This window comes from Engraulis encrasicolus, chromosome 1 (genome assembly GCF_034702125.1).
Source record: "Engraulis encrasicolus isolate BLACKSEA-1 chromosome 1, IST_EnEncr_1.0, whole genome shotgun sequence".
Lineage (NCBI taxonomy): Eukaryota > Metazoa > Chordata > Actinopteri > Clupeiformes > Engraulidae > Engraulis > Engraulis encrasicolus.
The window spans coordinates 41,014,392-41,039,628 of NC_085857.1; the positions used below are offsets into that span (position 1 = coordinate 41,014,392).

Sequence of the window (25,237 nt, forward strand, 5' to 3'; positions counted from 1 at the left end):
GTGTGTGTGTGAATTGTACGGTTTCGGTTCTCGGTGCGGTTTGTGCCATCCCTAATACAGTTACTGTATTTAGGCACAGGGTATTGGTTACAGTCTCTGGGGCATTGTGGAGTTATTAGTTGCCTTGCTCAAGGGCACTTCAGCCATGGATGGAGGTAAGGGTGGGATTCGAACTTAGATCTGGCACAAAATATAGATAAGATGGGGATGCGGTTTGATTCTGGCCCTTGCTGATTCTTCCCCTCTCTCGCTCTCCCACTCATTTCCTGTCAAAATCTCTCACTGTGCTGCCCTGAATAAAGGCTTAAAGGCCCAATAACATATCTTTAAAAATGTATGGGATCAGATTGGAATTATACACACTTCAAAAACTGTAGCCTACAAAGGAAAACATCAAAAGCATAAAGAACCTAAGTACAACAGACTTTTAACAAAATAATCCCCTTCGCTTGACTTGTCTTACTATGGGACTTTGGATTTGATTTGTCCTGATTTGAATCCAAAAACTATTTTCTGAGCTTCATTTGGTATGCATGATGATATTCCACACTAAAAAAAAAGTGTATGGGAGATCAAATGCGGAGAAAACCTAGCTGAATTCAATACGTATTGTTGTTATAAATTGCTCATGGAGTAAAATGGAACCATTTTATGTCATGTTACAAATCTTCTGAAGTGCAGTTTTAACAGGAAATGGAATGGCACCAGCTGATACAGTCTGTGAAAATGGCTTCCTAAACTTTCAAGGTTGTACCTCAAATAACGACATTGACTCTGTTGGTGCTACCTTCTACCATGATCTGCTATGTTCCCATATACCATGATCTACTGAATCTGTAGAAATAGGTCTGCCTCAGAGACCTCCTGCCGCGTTGTTTATTTTAAATCTGCAAATTTCTTCCTGATGTACTCCTGCTTTGAGTAATTTGAGAGCGACTTGGCAACACCAGGAAATAACGTCCCACTTAACAAGCCTGTGTACTGTTGTGTATCCCTTTCAAAGCAGATGTACTCCAGAGACCCCAACCCCAGGGCTTAAGATGTCTTTAACCCAGGGGTGGGGAACCTTTTTCATTCGAGGGGCCACTTCAAATTCATCCGAGGGCCGGAAAAGTCCTCCGAGGGCCAGACTATGAACACAAACCAGGATTTCCCTCGCCACTTTAGACCTATATTGAAGGCAGCCACCTTTAAAACAGACCCCAGCTTCTCTAGGTCCACTGAATATAACTTAATTGTATTGAAAATGTATTTTCTAAGATTCCTTTACAAAATATGCCATATTTCATGTGAAGCTGCATAACATAAAATGGCCCCAAGGGCTGCAAACGGCCCTCGAGACATAGGTTCTCCACGCCTGCTTTAATCGGTGCCCAGTGCGGTGCATCTTTTTGGGGCTGCTGGCTGCTGACTTACCTTCTCCCCTAGTGGCCCTGGAGGCCCGTCAGGTCCTCGCTCTCCTCTCTCGCCCTACACACACACACACACACACACACACACACACACACACACACACACACACACACACACACACACACACACACACACACACACACACACACACACACACACACACGGGGAGAGAGTCTTATCCACCTGAGAATTCATCCCAGCAGAGACAAAGCTGTTTGCCCTTCATTGAGGCACACATGCAGTGACAACTCATATGGATATTCTGGCTGCAGTGAAGTATATAGTATCACGCAATGTGCATAACTCTGATAGAAATAAACAATTTTACTGATTGGATACACATATTGATGGCTTTCAAAACATGATTCATCCATTGATCTCATTACTCCTGCACTCTACATGTGCATTTCTACATGTCTGTTACTCTTCACTGTTGGTACACTCAGGCCAACTGAGAACGGTGCCGGTGCCCATTCCTGCATCTAAGCACAAACTGGCCGGCGCGTTCACGCCACAGGTCTTAGCGTTCGCGAACCAGAGAGTTGGTTCGCAATGAGAACAGAAAAATACTTCGCTTTTTCTCTGCAAACCATGACGACAACGTGAACGTCACGTCAGCAGGTTTATCCGGGTAACACACTGTCACGTGCGGAAAAGTTCAAAGCCTCGTATGAGCGCAGGTGGTTTGCAGGTAAGCACTTTAGTGCAGAACGTAACTGGTGCGGGCACCAGCACCGGCACCGGCACCACTCTGGTCGGCCTGAAAACAGTAAGTGTGATGCACATACAGTAGAGTAGAGTAGAGTAACATTTATTAATCCTGAAGGAAATGTAGGTATAGTAGCATACATACAAATAGATTTACGGTATTCACATTAAACATTCAAATATAAAAAGTCTCTCAGTGCAACAGTTGTTACTTATTGTTGGAAGAGGGGTGGGGGTAGGGGGTAAAAGATAAGTGTGCAGTATAGTAGATGAATACTCACAGGCCCTCCTCTGGCTCCGACCGGCCCCTGCTCTCCCTGCTCCCCGCGCTCTCCCTGTGGACAGAAAACATCAGCAGGGAATCAGATCGATGTTAACCTATTGCTGGACTAATCATCTCACCATCATTCATAGTACAGTCGTCCTGACACTCACTCACTCTTGTTTTGTGAACACATTTATGATGGTTTAAAAGAAATAAGTCTACCGCACACTTTCTTGACTTTATGCTCGTTTATTTAGAGCGAACAACGCGTTTCGCCTCAGTGCGTCATCAGGCTCGCTCAGGTAAATAAACGAGCATAAAGTCAAGAAAGTGTGCGGTAGACTTCTTTCTTTTGAAGTATTGAACACTCCTGCGTTTACCAGCACCTAGGAGCTGTGTAGGGAACTTTGAACTGTTGAACATTTATTAAGGTGTTTTGAAGTGACTTTTTAGGCAGAGATACGCTATATATAAAAAATTAACAACCTGAATGGTAGACTCACCGTCTTTCCATAGTTTCCAATTATGCCTGCAACGCCTGGATCACCTTGGCCTCCCTGAAGACAAGAGAAATATCATTTTTACACGTATGGCAGACCAACAGAAACAGTAAAGTGTGTAGAACAACCCCCAAAGGTTATAACAACTCAGGGGTGCTTTTCTCGAAAGCATAGTTGTTAGCAATTAACAACTTGGGTAGTTGCCAATGGGAAATTGCATTCCAACCAACAAAGTAGCTACCGAAGTTAGCAACTACGCTTTCGAGAAATGCACCCCAGATGTGCCAAAAGAATAATATATTTTTTTAAATCCACAACGATCATTGCAGTGACAATGAAGTAATATTCTTTATGGTTCCTTTTGTGTGCCCATTACATTCCTGAGACACCCTGGTCTCGGGTGGTTAGTATGTGTATCAGAAGCAATACTATAAATGGATTCATCTCATTCTTTCTTTTTAACAGTTTAACTTTGTATTTTTTTGGTGATGTTCCTTTTAACTTACCGACAGTCCACGGTGGCCTTTGGCGCCGGGTGTTCCGGGCAAACCCTGAGAATAAAAAATAAACACAAAACAAGACAAAACAGACATTTCAGCTTCGTATTCACTTTCACTCTCAAAGCTGACAATAATAACTCAAAAAGGACCAAAATCCCAGATATTGTTTATATTCCACGGTGGATAGCTAGCGTGCTGTCTAATGTAAACTGAAAGCTGGCGATGACAGGCATGCTGAGAGCACGGTGCAGTGTCCTCTATTGAGTCCTCCACTGTGTGTGTGTGTGTGTGTGTGTGCGTGCGTGCGTGCGTGCGTGTGTGTGTGTGTGTGTGTGTGTGTGTGTGTGTGTGTGTGTGTGTGTGTGTGTGTGTGTGTGTGTGTGTGTGTGTATGTGTGTGTGTGTGTCTATGTGCGCCCATGAGCGAGCTCAGGTGTTTATCAGCTCAGACAGGCCCCAGATGTCTTGAACAACCTTTCCTCCCCACCTGCGCCACGTCAAAACATGTCATCAATCCCCACCTTCACATTACTGCTCACAACTCACCTTCCCATTCGTGCCGTCACCTCAGCTCCACCCCCGACTCTGTCGTCAATCGTCAATACTTTTCCCCCCCTCCTACTGATATTTTGATTTAATTTCATGCTTTATTTTGTCTGTCAATTACCCCGCATGACCCCAATGTGAGTGTGAGCGACTTTATTCTTTATCCTTGAAATGAAGTGTCTGTGATATTTATGGTTTTGTCACTTCCACAGGAGATATTTTGTGTTAACATGATAACTTCTGAACAGTTGGACTGGACAGACTCACACCAAATCTTTTGTGCTGCCGCTCTATAATAGAAACATGACTTGAGCCTAGGGCTGCACGATTATGGAAAAAATGATAATCAGGAATATTTGGGTCAAAATCGGAATCACGATAATTGCTTTTCCTGCAGAACTTGGTAACACTTTACAATAACATCCTATTCACAGCTTTATAAAGACTTTATAAATAATGAACTAATTATCAACAAAATGTTTACAAATGTTTATAAATGGGCAAGAAATACTATGCTAACACAACAGACACAGCGCAGTCGCAGCGGTCCTGGAAGTTTCTCCTCCAAAGACCAGAGGGCATAAAACCACATGAAACTCACCCAGTAGAAGTTGATTCCCACTCCACTGTGCAGTCATAGAATGGTTATTACTCATTTACAAACATTTGTAAATGCTTTGTTAAATGTTAATTGTCATTAAATGTTAATAAAGTGTTTATAAAGCAGTGTATAGGACGTTATTGTAAAGTGTTACCGAATTTTACTTAAAATTATAACAAAATGAAATATAACCAAGAATAAATTATACACGTAAGAACAAAATGAAATTTAATTGTAAATAGTCATGTAAAAGGCAATAGCAATTAGGTGGACAAATTTCGGGACAGAAACACCAGCCTGTCAGTATGTTCTGGCTTCAAGGACGCTCAAAGGCAGGTCACTATTTCCACGATTAAATCCCGATTGAAATCATGATTAAATTACGATTTTCGATTATTTTTGATTAATTGTGCAGCCCTACTTGAGGCGACTTCTTGTTTGTGCTTGTTTAACTTTGGAATGTGTGCATCAAATCTTATGTGGTAACACTCCATTACTAATAGAAACTGTAAATTGTGGAGGTCCAAGTGGTCAATATGGCAGTAGCTCTATGTACTAACCAGACGTTGTGGGGGTTACTTGTTTTACACTTTGGCTAGATAACAACGTTGCACTTTAATATTTTTAGATGTCAGTATTTTTTGTCTACGCACGGGTCAGTGAGAAACATAATTCCTACCCTTTTCTATGCCTAGTATACATGTGACGAAATTGGAGATAAAGTAGACTGTGACTTTTTAAACGTGTGTTTGTTCTTGTTATGAAAGGTCAATACTCACGGGAAGTCCCTGCAGTCCAGCGTCACCAGGAGAGCCAACCTTTCCTGGAATACCCTGGAAGAGGCACGCACAAGACGGGAGAGGATAGTGAGTCAAGACAGCCGGAAATGAAATCCACAACATCCGACTGATCAAACTCTATAATACGTTATAATTAGGGCTGGGACTCGATTAAAATTTTTAATCGAATTAATCTATAGGCTTTGAAATTACTTAATCGAATTAATCGATTTTTAATCGCATGTAAATATCTGACGTGAGAACAGTGAAAATTATATTTTTTCACATGGATTTTGAATAATGACAATAAATATCTGACGTGAGAACAGTAAAAATTATATTTTTTCACATGGATTTTGAATAATGACAATAAATAAGCTTAATCTAAAAATGTTCATTTTTAAAAGAGGAGAGAACTCTTCTCAATTTCAGCTGGCTGTTCACCATAAGACATAATACTGCCCTCCACTGGTCTAATCCAGAACTATATAGCTGTATTATAGTGCGATTCATTTTTTTAATCGCGTTAGTTAATTAATCTAATCGCGTGATTAATTAATCGAAATTAATGCATTAATGTCCCAGCCCTAGTTATAATAAAGGAAAAAATAAGGACTTGCTAATTTTTTAAAAAGGCTTTTCACCTTTATTCTCGACAGTGAATGACAGACAGGAAATGAGTGGGGAGAGAGAGGTAAGGAGGGATCAGCAAATGACCGGGGCCAGAATCGAACCCGGGTCGCCGGCGTAGCAACTCAGTGCCCTACCGTTAGACCACGGCAGGGCCCTGATTATTCGCTTTTGTAGTCGGTTGTAATCTTCACTATATGCCAGATCAGGTGCTCTTAACCCCATAGCGCAGAGCCTCTGTTATAAACGTATTGCCACTAAAGAGCTAATGACCAAGTCTTAATCAGTTACTTAAGACTCTCTGCATTGTCATAGCAATGTTGTTATGATGTAGTTGAGTGTTTTCAGCAAAGAGTGAATAGGCCCGTCGACGGGCCCATCTGCAGTAAGAGGCTACAGTGAAAAATATGGTGGCAACTAGTACATCAGGAAACTCTTGTATGGAAGAATCACCTGAATTAGACGGTGGTCCCCACATTTTCTGATAACTTTAATAAATTGGATAACACAATATGCTAGGTCATATATCAAAATGTACGACATGATGCTGTACCTTCCCACCCGGCATTCCTGGGATCCCCTCACGGGCATCAACTCCAGGTAAACCCTACACAAGGAAAAAAACAAATAAAACCACATATTCCTTATTCGGATCAGCAAGAAAGAAATATCAACACACTCTTTTGTTGTACAAAACTGTGACTTTTACATGTACAATAATATACTTAAAATCTAAACATCACACTATGCTTAATCCAACATCTAAACAAGAGTTGTCCTTTGAAACTTTTCATGGCTAATCCCACTCAGACATGAGCAATTCTAACTTTCGTGCGTTATTAGGGCGTGTGAGAGACTCACGGCTTCTCCTTTAGCTCCTGGTAATCCTCTTAGTCCTGAGGGCCCTTGAGCTCCCTGAAGATGAAAACATATCAGAATGCAGCTGTCAGCAATAACGTGTGAATGATTAGGAAAAACAATCAGGTATTTTCAGTTCTGCAGGGTTTCCCTGTTTTCCTGGTGGTTTTCGGCATAGGGATTCCAAAATTGTGTCCCCCATGGCCCCCCCAAATTGGTCCCCCATATACCGGCATATTCTAGCCAAGGACCCCCTTACATGGGTCGTGCCACACTATTTTTCTGCACATCCCCTTTCACAATCATAGTCTAAAACATATCAGAATGCAACTGTCAGCAATAACATGTAAATGATTAAGAAAAACAATCAGGTATTTTGAGTTCTGCACAGTAAAACATGGCAGCCCAGCCTGATCTCCAAAAAATCCGTGCTCCTAGACACGGAATTGTTTTCCGTGATGGGCACACGGAACTGCTTTCTATATTCCCACAGCACTGTGTTAATTCTATCATTAGAAAATACATACCAAATGCTAATCCTAAGCAAAATAATGCTATAGCAATTTAAGTTGTACCCTGACCAAAACATTCCCTGACCTTAGCCTGTCATTAAATTAAATTCATATAATGAATGAAAGAATACTAGCTGTGCCCAGACCAAAACAAGCCCTAACCTTAACCTGTCAGTAAGAAATGTTTTTTTGGAGAAAAAATATTTGACTGAGGTCAAAGACTGTGTAAACATAGAGCTGTGGGAGTATAGAGAGAGCACCTCTGTGTCCATCACAGAAAACAATTCTGTGTCCAGGAGCACGGAAAACAATTCCGTGTCCAGGAGCACGGAATTTTGGCAAAATCCGTGCTCCTGGACACGGATTTCGTGTCCTTAACATCCGTGTCCAGGAGCACGGAATTTTTGGAGATCATGTTGGGCAGCCAATTAAACGTAAAATGTTAAGTGGCCTTGCTGCCTTACGTTTGTAAGTTGACTCAACTTGGGAAAACCTCAAGTTGAGTTAAGTATCCGGTTGAGTTAACTTACAAACTTAAGGCAGCAGAACAACTTTTTTTTTACAGCACTTTTAAACAGTGTGCAGGATTTCCCTTTTTTCCTGGTGGATTTCAAAATATACACAAGTGAAGCAGGTCCAGAGCCATTCAAAATTATGCAGTTTAACATGTACGCCTATACCGTAGGCCTTCTTCAGAGCATATAAGATCTGCTTCATTTTGACTCTTTGTGCAGAGCCTAAAGGCCCTTACTGTCACCAAAATTTTTATGTGTAATTCTGACCGTAATCTGTTACATAAAGTGATACTATACCATTTTTGGAAATAAGCTCATATTACACCTCCCCTTAAGTTGAATGATTGATTTTACCCTTCTCTTGTAATTTCAACCGTTCTCTGAGTATGGCAGTGCACATTTTACTTCCAAGCTAGCAGTTAACATTGAATCCTATGAGACCAGCTACCCGACAGCTGGTCTCATAGGACTCCATGGAGGTAAAATTTGCACTGCCATACTCACGGAACGGCAGGAAGTACAGGCCCGCCGACGGGTCCATGTGAGCAAAGGCACTACAAAATATGATGATTGATTAATCTCTCTCATTTTCATTTTCTTCAGAAAAATATCATATGCTGAGTGAGCATAGAGCAACTGAAACTCACCGTGTTGCCTTTTGGGCCAGTCTCGCCAACCTTTCCCCTTCTGCCAGGGTCACCCTGGAAAAGAAATATCAAACATCATTTTCTTTTCACAGGATGTGCAGGACTGTAAAAATAGGTCATTGAGATACACTCAGTGTCCTAAATGGCATACATTGATACCACTTTCTATTGCACAGCTGTGATGTGTTTGTAGTATGGTTTGTGGACTGGTCATACATTCACACTATCATGCTCATCATTTGAGACGAAATTATGTTTCAGTTCAATTTTCATGATTTCACACTTGGCTACTTTCTGTTTTCTTCCTTTGTTGACCCTCCCAAAAAACAAGCATTGATTAATAGGATTCAATGTGTTTCGCCTGTCGGTTAAAAGGATTCCTGTTAGTCTTTGTTGTCTCATTGCAGGCATTCATTCCCTAAGCTGTAAAGAAAGAAATGCCATTGCTATAATCCCCTGGAGAGACTTTTGAGAAAGTGGGGGTGGGCACGGCCGTATTAAGGTGGCCCGGGACAGGTCTCCAAGGCAACAGGGATAAAGCTCTTGTCTAAAGTTTTGGTAGAGTTGCCAGGAGGGCTGGAGTGGCCATCTGGCATAGCAGGCATTTCCCGGTGGGCCCTGCACTCATGGGCCCCTATTTTCAGATATGTAAAAAAAGGCGAGTCAGTTCTGCACCACTAATTATGAGGGGCCCCTTTAAGCCAAAAGTGCCCGGTCCCTATTTCTCCCTCAGTCCAGCCCTGGTTGCCAGAGCAGGGTGGTCGCGGTGGACACGGTGAGGTCAAGTGAACCTGGTGAACTCCAGGAGTCTACTCATGTTCACCACCAGAGCAGGCGCTACACATTAGGCAGACAAGGTGGTCGCATAGGGCACCAAATGTCTTGGGGGGGGCAGCAACATCAAAAGGGTCTGGCAGAATTAGAATGTGAAACGAAATCAAATACTATTCTTTACATTGACAGTAATTATTCATAGGTACTTAGTGCACTGTAGGCACTAGATCAGCTATGCTGATGTGCTTTTCTGGGTAGTTGGGTAGTTGTCAATAGGAAATTACATTTCAAACAACAAAGTAACTAACATAGTTAGCAACTATGGCTTCCAGAAATGCACCCCTGATGTACCAGATGTACAACGTTAGGTTTACTGATGGCAATTCCCTAATGCACAAAAAGGAAAGGGGGTGCTTGCCTAAGGCACCAAATTGACTAGAACCAGCCCTGTGTTCACCACACAGTCATACTCCCCCTCTCTCTCTCTCTCTCTCTCTCTCTCTCTCTCTCTCTCTCTCTCTCTCTCTCTCTCTCTCTCTCTCTCTCCCTCAGCAGAGTTCCCTCCTTCAGTTGCTTTGACACTTAAAAGGAGCCAAGGTCAAAAACACACAGAGGTGAACGGGAGGTCGTTGCACATTTTGTCTGGAGGGCAAACTCGGTCGGACACTTACTGGGGGACCCTCTGCTCCCGCAGGTCCAAGGTCGCCAGCTTTTCCACGAAGACCCTGCGTGAGCATCAGTCAGATGTTTAGCAAAACAGTGGTTGGCAAAATATTTTTTCCCTTTCGCATTCACTATTTAGTACAGATGTTTAGCGATTAGCAAACAGAGTAAGACGTCTAACAATTAGCAAACAGACGTTGTGGTATGACAAACACTGGAAGAGAACTTAGGCACACAGCTAACAATCTGATAGGTACTCTGGTGATAATGTCACATGTGAATAAAGCAGAGGTAAGGCTATAATAGAAAATACTGTTACACCTTTATTGAACCAGCGCCATACACATGACATGAGAGTGTCATGACACAGTCATGAATGTGTAATAATAAACATTGTTATTGACATGTTTAGGGATGTCTTTACCATAACCGAATTTCACTTAATGACAGTCATAAAATATTTATGACGTTGACATAATGTTCATGACATATGCATGACTGCGTTATGACACTTTTATGTTATACGTATGATGCCGGCGTCCAGTTAAGTGTGACCCAACAACAAAACAGAGCTAAGGCTAGGCAATAACAGAAATACATTTGGTCATGGTTCAGTGTCAGTGAAGTGACGTCACAGTGCACCTGTAAATGAATACTGTGGTACTTACCCTTTCACCTTTGGAGCCCATCAACCCAGTGATGCCCCTCTTTCCACCTGGACCCTGGAATTACAGCATATCAAAAATAGAACACGTTAATTACCGTAGATTAAAAAAAAAAACATAACAAAGGAATTACTGGATATCAATAAAAGCAGAAGCACAACAACTTGCAAAGTCCAAATGTAACAACAAAACCAAGGGTCAGAAGAAGTTGGTTGTTGTGAGACAACTGCCAGAGACGTGATGTGAGAGCAGTAGAGAGAGGAAATGAGTTCCGAATGTGGGAGACTAATAGTGCTTGATAAAGGAAGTGATGCTTCTTTAAGAAAGTGATGTTATTGAAAAGGAAATGATGTAATATTGAGTGATGAGAGAATATACAGTATTACTGGTATTTGGTTGTTGTAAGACGTGATGTGAGAGCAGCTGTGGGGGACTTATAATGCTTGATAAAGGAAGTGATGCGTTTTTTAAGAAAGTGATGTTATTGAAAAGGAAGTGATGTAATATTGAGTAATGAGGGAGTATATTACTGGTAGTCCTTGGGCGCCCTGCTCCCCTGGTGCTCCCAGGTCTCCCTCTTCACCCTGTCGGATGATAAGGCATCGTTAACGATGTGCTGCTGGACACACTGCCAGTTTCACCTCGGTACAAATGAAGGGTTCAGATGCAAAACCCCCTAAGTGCCTTTTCAGAAAATAATCTTAATTCATTATTATTTAATACAAAGCTATAAAAAAAAATTTTTAATTATGTAATATAACTATTTATATGTATTATCAAGTACATGAATGTAATCCAAACCAACAACCGGGTTCTCTAAAAATATAGAAGTGCAGGTCTTCAGAAATGGAGTTAGGGGGTTTTGCATCTGAACTCTTCAAATAATAATGAGTGATGAATCAATGATTTCCCTCCTTACTTTATGGCCTTGCTTTCCAGGTTCTCCAGATTCACCTTTTGCACCTTTGTGGCCCTGTAGAAAGGTTTAGAAGTGCCGTACAATGGTAAGTAGTTCTTATGACGTTTAAGTGCAAAGAAATTAAATAATATACTGTAGAACATTGCCAGTTAAACATCAAAAGGTAAGTTGCCCTGCTGCCTTAAGTTTGTACGTTAACTCATCTGGAGGCTTAACTCAACTTGAGGCTTTCTCAAGTTTATTTAACCCGTTAAGACATGCCGTTATATATTTGCTGTCACCAGAATAGCAATAACCAAGTCATAGTGCATTACTGGGCCCTGTGTTATGTCATTGTAGTGTAGCACTATGGTGGCTAACTTTTCAATGACTATGACATGAGGTACGGCGTGCCTTATGGGGCTACCTTACACACATACTTTTTTTTACATTTAGCTGCAATGTTTTACAGTGTACAAGATCGAAAAGCTTTACTATGGAGTAATAATATAATAATATAATTATATTAGTAATATAAGTCCTTGCCTTCATTCCTGGTAATCCAGAGTATCCAGAGAGGCTTGAAGGGCAGGCGTTGGGGCACTATAAGATGCAGAGAGGACCTGATGTGAGGCAACAGCTTAATAATAAACTCTACCACTCCTCGTACTCATACGCCACATACACAGGCTTTGTAGCACACATACACATGCACGCACGCAGGCACGGATGCATGCATGCACATGCACATGCACATGCACATGCACACTCACACTCACACGCACATGCACACACACACTCACACTCACACACACACACACACACACACACACACACACACACACACACACACACACACGTACACGCACACACACACGTACACGCACACAAACATAATTTGTACTTTGCTGGTGGACTATTTTATGTTGTCCGTTTTTGTTTTGTCTCTTTGTGTTTGTGTTTTTTCTCTGTGTGTTTGTGTTTTGTCTGTGTTTGTGTGCTGTTTCTATATAGTATTTTTCCATCTTTATATGCTTTCTGTTCTAATCTTGCAAGACTCAAATACGTGCACTTAATGCATTACTTTCCCATAATCCATGGATGAATTTTGCAAAAACAGGACTTTGAATTGAGGATAGGCAGAAGTGGCAAAATGCAGGGCACGGTTTCGTAATCGTGTTAGATCCAGGTACTCTACTTTGTTGTCAAAGTCAATGAAAAGTGCCCCAATAACCCAGTGGTTCTCTACTTTGTCTGAACAAACGCCCCCGAGACATCATCATAAACCTCCCAATGCCCCCTGGACCTCATCAGAAGCGTCCCAACGCCCCCTGGAACACATCATAAGCGTCCCAATGCACCCTTGACTTCATCATAAGCTTGTTCCCCCCAACACACACACACTTAGTTTAAAAAAATAGAATAGACTAATGCCCGCCAATGACAAATAAGCAACTACCCCTTTCAGCTGTATCCTTCTCAATACCCCCCCAAGTGCTGTAAAGCCCCTGGCCGTCCAGAAACCCTACAATAGGCTCATCTGTAGACATGTTTTGCCGTCCAGAAACCCTACAATAGGCTCATTTGTAGACATGTTTTGCCGTTGAGAAACCCTGCAATAACCTCATATGTAGACATGTGTTGCCGTTGAGAAACCCTGCAATAACCTCATATGTAGACATGTTTTGCCATTGAGAAACCCTGCAATAACCTCATTTGTAGACATGTTTTGCCGTTGAGAAACCCTACAATAGGTTCATCTGTAGACATGTGTTGCTGTCATGAAGATGAATGAAGTGTAGTGAGTCAGATGAGGTGAGGTGCTGCTGAGTCTCACCAGTTCCTCTCCGTTCCATACTCCCGGGGGACCCTACATCAAACACAAACATCAAACACAACACACAGCACAGCACAGCATAGCAGGTCAAATCTCACATTTAGGTACACATTTATCTAACATAGAAAGTAGAAACACAACTGAAACAACCCTACATAAAACGCAACACACAGCAGGTCAAGGTCTTTCTCAGCAAACGATCATTTTGCTTAGTTCGCCTGTCCGGGTCATACGTAGTTGGCGTTCTGGGTAGCCCCAAACGATATTTTTGGTGAATGGGTTCCAGAGTGGGAAGATCTCCGAATGCAGTCATTTGCGTTGCCATTGTTACAGCCAAAACGTTTTTGTGTACATCTGCGTCACAGCCACAAGCAGCATAGTTGCAATACCTACTTTGGCCACAATTCTACACAGTAGCACCTTTGAATACTTTTCATGGTTTTAGTGGCATAAACGCTTACATTTATGCTATTTCTCTTGTTCTGAAAAACAAAACAAAACAATATTTTTAAAAAAAAGGTTGTGACCTACCCTTACTCCCACCGCTCCGGGAAGTCCGACGGCTCCTCTCAATCCCCTGTCACCCTGCACAGGGAGGAAGTTGTTTAAAACTAGGCAGACACTGGAAGCAATTACTGAGCTGGGGTGCGTTTCTCAAAGCCATCGTTGGCCATTGGCAACTGCCCAAGTTGCTAACTGGCTAACAACTACGCTTTTGAGAAACTCACCCCTGGTGGGTACTAGTCAACAATTATTCATGTGTTCAGGTTTACAGAGAGTGGATGTTGTGTCCTTTAAGCATCTCTGTTCAAATTAAGTACTGTAGTTCGTAATAAATGAAATAAATTATATATTATTATATCTATCATATACACACCGGAGCTCCAACTTTGCCGAGTTCTCCTGCCAACCCATCTGATCCTGGAATACCCTGTTGGAGAGGACAATAGTATAGTATGAAATCATTGGTAAGTCTTTAGATTAACTACCCAAATAAGCTTTATAAACACTTTATTGACATTTAATAATAATTAACATTTAACAAAGTATTTACAAATGTTTTTAAATGAGTAAGAAGTTCGAACCAAACTACGACTGTGAGTGGGGTGGGGTGGGAATTAACTTCTACTGTATTAGTTTTATGTGGTTTCATGCCTTCTGGTCTTTGGAGGAGATGCTTCGAGGACCAATGTGACTGTGCTGTGTCTTCTGTGTTAACATGGTATTTCTTGCCCATTTATAAGCATTTGTTAGCACTTTGTTGATAATTAGTTCATTATATATAAAGTGCTTACAAAGGTGTTTATATGTAGTTACTCTAAAGCATTACCAAATCATTAAATAGCAGGCTATGTAGAGTCGCTATAGAAGCATTGTAGAAATGAAACACACATTAAGAGCCATACACAAAACTAAAAGTTGAAATGAAGAGAGTGTTACTTACATCCTCTCCGTCAGGTCCAACTCCCTACAACCAAAAAGTCGTCAACAAATATGTTATTTGTGTTATGTGTATAGCATTTTTCTAATATTTATTGATAACTACCATTACCATTGATGTGCTGCAATTTAATTTAACATGAATGAAAGGGGCAACAAATGAACAGATTGTATCCCCTTGAATTATGTGAAATATACATGTCGTCAACAAACCACGGTGGATCATATAAATCAAAACAAACACACACACAAACAAACAAACAAACAAACAATCAGAGCAATGTGCAGTATATCTTTTCACAATTCTGGGGTGCATTTCTGCAAAGTGTAGTTGTTAGCTGAAGTAACTTCAGTAGTTGCCAATGGGAAATTGCATTGCAACCAACAAAGTAGCTATCATAGTTAGCAACTACGCTTTCCAGAAATGCACCCCTGACTTGTTTTGCACGGAGTATTTGGAGGCGTTGTTTACTTACTGGTAGTCCACGAGGTCCAGGTGCTCCGGTGTCTCCCTGTGGTAAAGCAGGAAGTTACTGATCACACCTTACACATGTCTGGCTAATAATGCTAACACGAAGGTCACAGTGAGGTCAAGCAGTGCCTCCTCATTCATGGCAATATTGCTGCAAAGGTAGCCTACCTTCCTCAAAACCAGTATGGGTTCAATCATAGAGCGCTCTTCAACACTTTCAATTTGGTGCTATTGCAATACATATTATTCGAACTAAGGGGTGTAACACGCTCAACTCAAACAAAGTGAACAACTGGGTGCTCATTCCTCGAGAATATATGAATTAAATAAAGAGCAGGACAGCACTCCAAGTTTTGTGGTTTATTGCCCGTCAGACGTTTCGGGGTTAACCTTCTTCAGTGTCGGGCATAACCCCGAAACGTCTGACGGGCCATAAACCACAAAACTTGGAGTGCTGTCCTGCTCTTTATTTAATAAATATTATTCAACAAGGATTTTAATGTTATGTAAATATTTATTCGAAGATAATTTTTTTTACCTTTGGGCCAGCGGGTCCATCTAGGCCAACTTCGCCAACAGGTCCAGTAGCTCCCTGCAAACAGAATCAGTTTGAATTTCACTGAATTAATTTCATTGACTGATCTGATTGACTCAATAGACTTCATTCCAGGTCCCCATTGTGAGAAACCTCTGAAAGAGAGAGTGCCAGTGAAAGACTGTCTGTGACTGCAGGAGTCAGACGATACGCTATAGAACTGTAAGATATGTAGGTATTAGGCCTACTCATCCAAAGTTTTGAGGCTAGACTCTTCACCCATACTGTCTTGGCATCACATCACGCCCATTCTCCATCACCCACACTGGCTTCCTTTTCAATCTCAAATCCAGTTCATGCGCCTGTTTGTTTACAAGGCCCAGTACACAGTACCACAAATGTGGGAGCTGGGATAATTCAAGTAGGATAAGTCCCACAGGCCACGTCACATCCGACCTCATTTGATACAGCCTGGAACGCTGCACTAATTAAAGAAAGACCACATAAACTCTGCGGCACATCCACATTGTCCAGAGAACCTTTTGTCGTCTAGCCGGATAAAGGGGCATTTGAGTGAGCTCTCACTGAGAGAGAGAGAGAGAGAGAGAGAGAGAGAGAGAGAGAGAGAGAGAGAGAGAGAGAGAGACAGAGACAGAGACAGAGACAGAGAGAGCCTCTCCCTCGAAATGAATGTGCCAGGGAAACCAGAGACCTAATTTCCATGACTTTTTCAAGGGCCAAAAATGTTAAACTGTGCTAAACATTTAACTACTGTATTATAATCAAAAGACAACTGACTTACTGGAAATGAGAGATCATAGATTCACTTGTGTTTCATATGAGGCCCCTGCAATTCTTTTATATGTGGATCCTGCTGGCACACCTGTGATCTCCAAAACCTACATTCACTGGATTTCTTTTCAAAATGCATCACATTATTCAATAATTAACATGGGAGAGCTCGGAAGAATAGAGCATATTAGACTTTTAGGAATGCAAAATTAATGTCTCAAAATGTAAACTTCTACACAAACCCAGAATAAGAATAAGATCCAGTAAACCAAGAAAAATAGTCAGTTTTGAGAAAATATGAACATGGTTGCCACAAGGTAAGATGAGATCTTTAAATTGGTTGTAAAATGATAATAAACACCATGATTGCTCCAGTTAAAATGATGTCTCAAGTCAAAGCTGAAAGTCTAGTCTCAAAGTAGCACTAGAAAACCTTTTCTCTGCTCAGACACATTGGGTGAAGCTTCAAAATCTGCACAGTACATAGTAGGCTAAGCTGCAAGAGTCAAAGCCCTTCCCCCTTCATTGCTACACTATAGCCCGAAAGCTTCCACTCAATTCACATTTCCCTTCACATTACATGTGGGTTGGGTCCTCTGGGGAGAGATTAGTCCTGTTATCAGACAACATGACCAAGGCGCCGTATCATATGCCCAGGGAACCGGGTTCGAGTCTGGCTTGAGGTTGTTTCCCTCTCCTTCCTCCCATGTCTCTTCCACTTGTCTCCTGTCTTACTGTCTACTATCCAGCCCGGAGTAGAGGCATAAAAAGCCCCAAAATATATTTAACAAAAAAAGACTAAATGGCCAATCAGCAAACTAGGGAGGCGACAATGGATGCAGGTGAATGATGACACATGAACGGATTACACTTCACGACCACACACAAGTGATTGGGTAAAATCAGATGAAAATGTCAAACTTCAACAGAGTTGACCCCTCTCATCTGTGATCGATTCTCAATTGGACAGTTCCGGACCTTCTGTATGGCTACTGCCATTTTCAAAACGCAACACCAAGTTAACCTAAACGGCCAGGACAAACCACAACTATTTTCCATACTTCGACCGGATCTAACTGTTGCACATCATACTTTTTAATTGCACAATTGGTCTAATTCTAAAGTCATTTTGATATAGGTACAAATCACCAATAGATTAAATTACTTTTCATTTCAAACAGTAGGATTAGGGTTACAACTCCAGCCTCATCGTACTTGTCACAAAACCTTACAATTTCTAACTTCAGATTCAATAGATTCCTTCAATGACTGCATATGGAAGTTCCAATCAGTCCAGTTCAACGTATTTTAAGCATTTTGAACTGTACAGTCATTGGTTTTCCCTCAAAACAACTTGAAAAATCCATATTCAATAGTTTCAAGATGAAAAAAACAGGACTATTACACTAAAGAATATGCATAGTGCAGGTGTTCAGCCAGCTGCATTAGATATCTGTGTCAAGCCCCAGGCCCTGCCGTGGCCATCCGGAATGGCACTCGCCTGTCATGCGGCTGAGCCGGGTTCGATTCCTGGCCCGGGTCCTTTGCCGATCCCTCCCCGTCTCTCTCCCACTCCTTTCCTGTCCTACTCTCTCCACTATCCTAATAAAGTTGACACCCCCCCCCACCCCCCCCCCCCCACACACACACACACACACCCCTACAAAAAAGATATCTGTGTCAACCCCCAACGTCCAGACTCCTGCTCCTTTGCCACCATGTCTTAATGTCGCCCCAGTGGAGACAACCCTCATTTTGCAGTCACTACTGAAGACAACATCCTCCACAGCACAGACTCAGGAACAGGCCCATATCTCACATGGAGCAGCTATACATTGCTACAAAAATATGAAGGATTTACAGTACCCTGCAGTTCTACTACCTCCCAGTGGTGTAGGCCTAGTCTACTTTTTTATGGTGGGTATAGTGTATATTTGAGCATTTTTTGAGGTGGGTATACTGTATATATTTGTGCTATTCAAAACAATGGATCAATCAATTTTAAGTAGGTATACTGAAATCCCTGAAATTCAGAAGTAGGTATACTCCGTATACCCGCGTTCTACCACTGCTACCTCCCCTCTCTGGATGTATATTTCTAGCTAAATAGTGCGTCTTAAGGTGATGATACACAGGGCAACTTTTTTAGGCAATGTTGCTGGTGACGGTGCTGTAAGATGTTTTTGGACTGTTTAGCTTTAGCTTACGGTTACACTTTTATTCAATGGACTTCGATCAGCAGCAAACAACTTTTTTTAATCGTTCCATCAAAAAATTAGGAGCAAATGTTGTTGTTGCTCAGCAACACAGTAGCTCAAAACACTTGCCCCGTTTATCATGACCTTTAGAATGCAGACACACCTTTTCGGTTATACTACACGATGCTCTACATCCCTGACAACAACCATTGTTGTCACCTCGCACAGGGGCGTCAGCAGACCCAACACTATACAGGGGCACTAAAGGGCACCAAAAAGGAATGCATGCGAGCGCGCGAAGCGCGCGAGCAAAAAAAAAATTGGCCACTTTTTTTTAAAGAAAAATTAATCAAATCTATATGTAGGGCAATACAACTCACAGTAGCTAACTACATTGTCAGCTGAGTCTCACCTGTCAGTGTCATCTCTCAATGTCAACTCATCCTGCATCCCTTCTATCTGCTCCTCTCCTCCTCTGCACTCTGTTGCACTGAGTCTTGAAGTAACAAGAACATATTACAGTCTCCTGTCTGCATTTTCATGATCTATAACCTGTTTGCAGTTATTCCTAATTAATATGAATTGAATAGTCACATCACCTCTGCTCGTGCTCATCAACATCCATCTCTCCTTCACCTCTTGCAAGCTATGATCAATCGGTGTGTGTGTGTGTGTGTGTGTGTGTGTGTGTGTGTGTGTGTGTGTGTGTGTGTGTAGGCCTATGTATACAGATGATAACAAAAATGACGCTTACTGTTTACTTCACTTCACACCGGCCGGAGTGAATGGTCGCTGTGTTGGTCAGGTTCGGTTCAAAAAGCCAACATTTTCACGTGCTGCCCAAATCTCTTGTTATCATGAAGAAAGACTCTTCCTAGGCTATGTCTATTCGTCACATTTCATTGCAGCGGTCATCCAATGAGGGGGGGCACCATGTAATTCACCACGTAATTCATTATTCAAATAGTCAATTTCTTCAGGGTGCCAAATAACTAGGTTATATTATAATCAATGTTTTATTGTGTCTTCACTGGGATAACTAGTATGCCTGTCGTGTTTCTTAAAGATAGTGAAAACTCCTGCATGGCTCTGTATTAGCCAACAGGCAACTCTCCGGCTATGCTCCGAGTACGAAAGACCGTGGTGGCAAGTGCATTCTGATCAGGCTGCTGCATCCATGGCAGACTTAAATTCTAACTTACCGTAAGTGTAGTATGCTATAGGCCTATTTTAAAAGAGAAAAAATAATGCAAGCATGTATTCTGTATATTAACAGATGATCCAGATTTAAATAATAAAAAATAAAGATATAAATAAATTAATTAATTAAAAAATGAGTGCCCATTATAGGCTGGCACCGCAGGTCCACACCAGGGCACGTGCCCGGGTAAAAATGCTCTAACGACGCCGATGACCTCGCATATCTCTCCATCTGGTGCCCATTCATTTGATCACACTGTCCCGTACTTCTGACCCTCAACCCCACCCTTGTTTCACCTTATAACTATAGCCCTATACTTTACATCACCTTACACAGCTGACGCCTTTATCCAAAGTGACTTACTGTTATGTACAGGGTATGGACTACAGCCCCTGCAGCAATGTGAGGTTAGATGCCTTGAAGAAGGACACCTCAGCCATGGATGGAGGTGAGGGAGTGGAAGGGTGGGATTCGAACCTGCAACCCTCTGATCTTAAGACCACTCCCTAACCATTATGTCACAACTGTTCACAATACCATAGCTCTATACCAGGGGTGGGGAAGCGTTTTCATTCGAGGGCCATTTCAAATGTTATAAAGTCCTCCAAGAACTTAATTATGTAAAAAAAATAATTTCTAAGATTCCTTTACAAAACATGTCATATTATGTGCAACTGCATAACATTAAAATTACATCGGGGGCCGGATAAAACGGCCTCAAGGGCCATAAATGGCCCACGAGACATAGGTTCCCCTCTCCTGCTCTATACCCAGCGGTTCTCAACCTTTTTAGAAAAAATGCCCCCTGGACCTCATCATAACCCTGCCAACGCCTGCTTTAGTTACTATTGAAAAATAAAATGGACTAATGCCCCCAATGGCACCTAAGTACCTGCCCCTCTATGCTCTATCATTCTCACCGCCTCCCTAGGGCTCCCCAACGCCCCCTGGGGGGCTGTAGAGCCCCTATTGAGAAACACAGTCAATATACCCTTGAGAAATAGGTTCCCCTCCCCTGCTCTATACCTACAGCCTATAGTATACCTTCAGCACCACCCAGTCTGCGGACAGCACACACACATACTGAAGCCATTTTCTGGGTGATTTTCAACAGGAGCCTGTGGTTGGCCGACCGACCGCCTTGTGAAGGGCCTACAGTGTACTGCCCTGCATGTGTAGTCCCTGTGGTACTCTACTGCAGCTCTCACACAAAACCCCCTCTGTCTTTGTCCACCTCCACCAGGAAGTGTATTTCAGTCCCCCCTCTTTCTACTTGGCTGTAAATGGCCAGATTGATGTAGTCGACTGAGTTGAGGTTTTTTTATGCTGCAACACTTTTTTCCCCCATGTCTCCTGTATTCCAGTGCCAACATAAATGTCTCATGTGGCCATTTCGTCCATTCATATCTCATTGACGATACTTTTTAAATGATAAATGTTAATGGACTGAATGGTTTCACTGAAATAAGTGTTGTTTTTGACAATGGAAAGGAAAAATTAGAAAATGTATAGATAATGACATATAGAAAATGTCAAGAAATTTGAAAACTGCTGAGGGGGAAAAAAGCCAAATGTACTCACATCGGCTCCTGGTGCGCCAGCCAACCCGTCAGCTCCGTTTTTGCCGTCATCTCCATCAGGTCCCTAAACAGCGGCGACGGGGTGCGTTAGAAGTTTTGGGGGGTAAGAAAATACGAGGTCAGTTCTTTGAACAAACAAATCCATCTTAAAGTGACACAAGATGACATAAGGTGACATAAGGTGACATAGGATGCCATAAGGTGTGTGTGGGTGTGAGTTACTTACAGGGCCACCATCCACGGTACTGTCGACGCCTCTGTCCCCCTAAGACAAATCATAAAATCCAAATGTTAATCCAGTTTTTATATGTCAGTGTGACTGTCGGAGCATGCCCATTGGAGTGCTTATGACAATAAATTAACAAAAATATTAATATATATTTATTTTTAAATGGATGCTAATTTTCGATATTAAAAGTAAGGCCGTTACATTACTTACATCAATGCCATCCACCCCGGGGAAACCAGCAAGGCCTTCTGCACCAGGGGGACCCTCCGGCCCAGGGGGACCTCTCTGAAAAATACAATATAATCAACACTTTAAAAAAAGAACTTTTTTGTGTAGTTTTTAATCTTTTAATCCAAAATGAAACGTGTGTCCCTGCTGCTCAGCCACTACAATAGGTCCATTGTAAAGCCACTAAACCTGGCTGTGGGGAGAGAGAAGGTCAGGTTATATTCACAACACTGTACAAAGACTCCCTTCTGATGCTATAAAGTGAGAACAGATGTTGACATTATGGTACATTCACTACTGACGCTCATATCCCCATGCCCTTCAAATCCTCTGGGATACCCTATCCACCATATACCTGGGATACCCTATCCAGGATTCACAACACAAATTTGCCTGAAAAAATAAATTAGGGCACAGGTTGCCAACTCCCTTGAAATAGGTGAAGTTTTATTTCCACAAATTGACAACATTTAATTTCAATGAGCTTTACACAGGCTGACAGACAACTCCTGAAAAGTCATGATAACGCACACAGGTGGGAACGCGCACATACTGACTCATTCTAAACGAAGGATACAGGTTACAATTTACTGAAACTTTCTGAAAAGAAGCCACTGGCATGTAGCCGCACACAAGCGCAGATTATGGATGGAAAAACTTTTTAAATCACTTACCTGAGCGGAGCAAATCAGAACGACCTGCACCAAAATCACCAAAAATGACGCACGGTAGCTCCTCGCGTGCGCCATGGTCTCCCCTATGGCACGGAAGATTCAAAAAAGTCCCTTTTCCGAATTTTGTGGAGGCTCACAGTATACCCATCAATAGTGCCCCAAAAAGAAACCTCGCCACTCGCGGAGAGGTAGGGCGTGTTATTAAAATTTCATGTTTATTCATGAAGGGCGAGGCTGCGCAAAACGGTTGGAGGAGGAGGAAGGTGCGCATTGATGGGTGTGAGCCGTTCCCCACCGTGGGATTCCGTAGTGAGAAAGTGGAGTAGAGAAATGCTAAAATAGCCTAGGCTATCCGGATGTTGTATGGATAATAAAAAAACATCAGTGCAATTTGCCTGAGAGAAAATGAAATGGAGCATGTGACACTGACCCTAGGTCTATCAATTTTATAAAATTTATAGCCAAGGGACTTTACAACAAATCGTTGGATTAGGTGTCGGTACTCGGGAGTATGCAAAACAAGTGATCTTGAAGTATTCCATTTGGAAGAAAATGTTCTAATGACCTATAGGCCTACAATCAAGTCAGACTTTTGATGAATCCTAGCACACAGAAGGGCTTTGAGTGAAGCTATGTTGAAACAACCACTGAATGGAGATATGATAGGAGCAAAACGCACACAAACATAATATATTATAGACGACTGTTTGACATTTAACCGCAGGTTTACATGAACTTTCCGATATTTTGCTCTCACCTTATAGTCCAGCAGTTAACTGTCAAAATAGCCCAGAATAGTTCACTTTGGTATGCAAGCATGAAAATTGGCACGGATGTTCATTAGAATGTACTCTATCAGCTCAGGGCGTTGGCCACGCAAAAATCCAAGATGGCCGCCATTTTTCAAGATGGCCACCTTCTCCACTTCTAAATAAGTCTAAGAATAGTTAAATTAGTGATGCAAGCATGTAATTTGGCAAAATTGTTCATTTGAATGTACTTTTTCAAAATATGGTGTTGGCCACGCAAAATCCAAGATGGCCACCATTTTTCAAGATGGCAACCCTCGCCACTCGCAAATAAGTCTAAGAATAGTTAAATTAGTGATGCAATCATGTAATTTGGCAGAAATGTGTCTTTGTATGCACTTTTAAAAAAATGGTGTTGGATACACAAAATTCAAGATGGCTGCCATTTTTCAAGATGGCCACCCTTTATGATGCATAGAGAGAGAGAGAGAGAGAGAGAGACAGCACTTTCGCTCATAAACCCCAAACAATTGGTGCCTTCTTGGCAGCCTCCAGAGCTGGTCTGTGAATGTGAGAATGAGTATGTGCTCCACAAAGGCAAAGTGCAGAAGGTATTACTAGTGGAGTCTGTAAAGGTTTTACCATTACGGAAGTGATAAAAGCACCAAACTTTGCATGGTGTGTAGGAGCCATCGGAAAAAAAACAATTCTACCATGTCATATACAATGTCATGTTGTGTAATGCATTACATTGTTAGTACATGACATTATACTTAGCTGACAATGTTAATATAGTCCCAAGCCCAGCAGAGATGAAGCAATGGCAGTTGTAGCCTGCTTGACAGATTGATGAAACTACAAAAATGTACATAGTGTGAAAGTATGTGTGATAGTGTGCATACTGTGCTTACATGCTTGGCAGCAAATGTAACATTGTGAACGATTTGAGAAGATTCTTGGTTTGAATTAAAATGAGTATTTCCCACACTAAAACTATGGTAAGAATAGACTGCTGCTAATGCTCACTCAGCAGCATCTGAATGGGGAAGTGTCAGTGCAAGATTATGTCCAAGGTAGCAGGTTCTACATCCTCTGATTTCATTAACAGATATTTTGTATTTGTTTGACAGAGGGTAAAGGACAGGATCTCTCCATATGTATGAAGAACCCATAAGATCACCTAATTCAACATTTTCACAAGTAGCATTGTGCACATAGTGAGTGCACTTCAGTCATCTTTAGAATGGTATTACAGATTACTCAATATAGGCCTACATGTAGGCCACAGTATGTCTTCAGTTCAAATTAAATGGAAATCATTTCTAAGTAGGTGTTGAGTAAGTAGGCAGAGGTAAATTGTTTTTTTCTTCAAGTCTTCACCTAGTACTTGTGTCACAAGTTGTATTACAGTTAGCTCAATAATCATTGAGTATTTCAATTGCTACTTCACAACTGACAGCTGATGGACAACATGTACCATAGGTCTTTGCCACCCTTACCCATAGGAGAAATATCTATATAAAACAACAGTTCTCATATGGTATATACTATAAAAGTAAATCATTACTGGTACTCATTACTCATTTTCTTGATATGCAAGGCACACAAATAGTCTGGGAGGAAGGATAGTCTACCATAGATTGTGAGTGGTAATAGTAACACAACTCATTCCCACTACACCATTTTGCATCATATTGTACATGACCTCAGAAGGCTCCACATGTTTCAGTTCTACTATGTAGTTGTACAGTGCAGTGCAGTACAGTACAGTACAGTACAGTACAGTACAGTAGCATACAGTACGGTGCAGAATAGTAAAGTACAGTACA

General features: G+C 41.7%; 1 protein-coding gene across 1 annotated transcript in view; it reads right to left on the minus strand.

Moving 5' to 3' along the window:
* col9a1a (collagen, type IX, alpha 1a) overlaps positions 1-22,817 on the minus strand; it is a 36,610-nt gene extending 13,793 nt beyond the window's left edge. The window contains exons 1-23 of the mRNA XM_063202317.1: positions 22,660-22,817; positions 21,968-22,042; positions 21,755-21,793; positions 21,530-21,592; positions 15,761-15,814; positions 15,227-15,262; positions 14,755-14,778; positions 14,188-14,241; positions 13,842-13,895; positions 13,311-13,343; positions 12,020-12,076; positions 11,495-11,548; positions 11,106-11,159; positions 10,579-10,632; positions 9,919-9,972; positions 8,474-8,527; positions 6,803-6,856; positions 6,495-6,548; positions 5,312-5,365; positions 3,393-3,437; positions 2,890-2,943; positions 2,403-2,456; positions 1,417-1,470 (exon numbers count right to left, since the gene is read on the minus strand). Coding sequence (XP_063058387.1) covers positions 1,417-1,470; positions 2,403-2,456; positions 2,890-2,943; positions 3,393-3,437; positions 5,312-5,365; positions 6,495-6,548; positions 6,803-6,856; positions 8,474-8,527; positions 9,919-9,972; positions 10,579-10,632; positions 11,106-11,159; positions 11,495-11,548; positions 12,020-12,076; positions 13,311-13,343; positions 13,842-13,895; positions 14,188-14,241; positions 14,755-14,778; positions 15,227-15,262; positions 15,761-15,814; positions 21,530-21,592; positions 21,755-21,793; positions 21,968-22,042; positions 22,660-22,734 — 1,203 coding nt within the window. The 5' untranslated portion in view covers positions 22,735-22,817. The remainder of the gene's footprint in view (positions 1-1,416; positions 1,471-2,402; positions 2,457-2,889; positions 2,944-3,392; positions 3,438-5,311; positions 5,366-6,494; positions 6,549-6,802; positions 6,857-8,473; positions 8,528-9,918; positions 9,973-10,578; positions 10,633-11,105; positions 11,160-11,494; positions 11,549-12,019; positions 12,077-13,310; positions 13,344-13,841; positions 13,896-14,187; positions 14,242-14,754; positions 14,779-15,226; positions 15,263-15,760; positions 15,815-21,529; positions 21,593-21,754; positions 21,794-21,967; positions 22,043-22,659) is intronic.
* Positions 22,818-25,237: the final 2,420 nt, after the last annotated feature.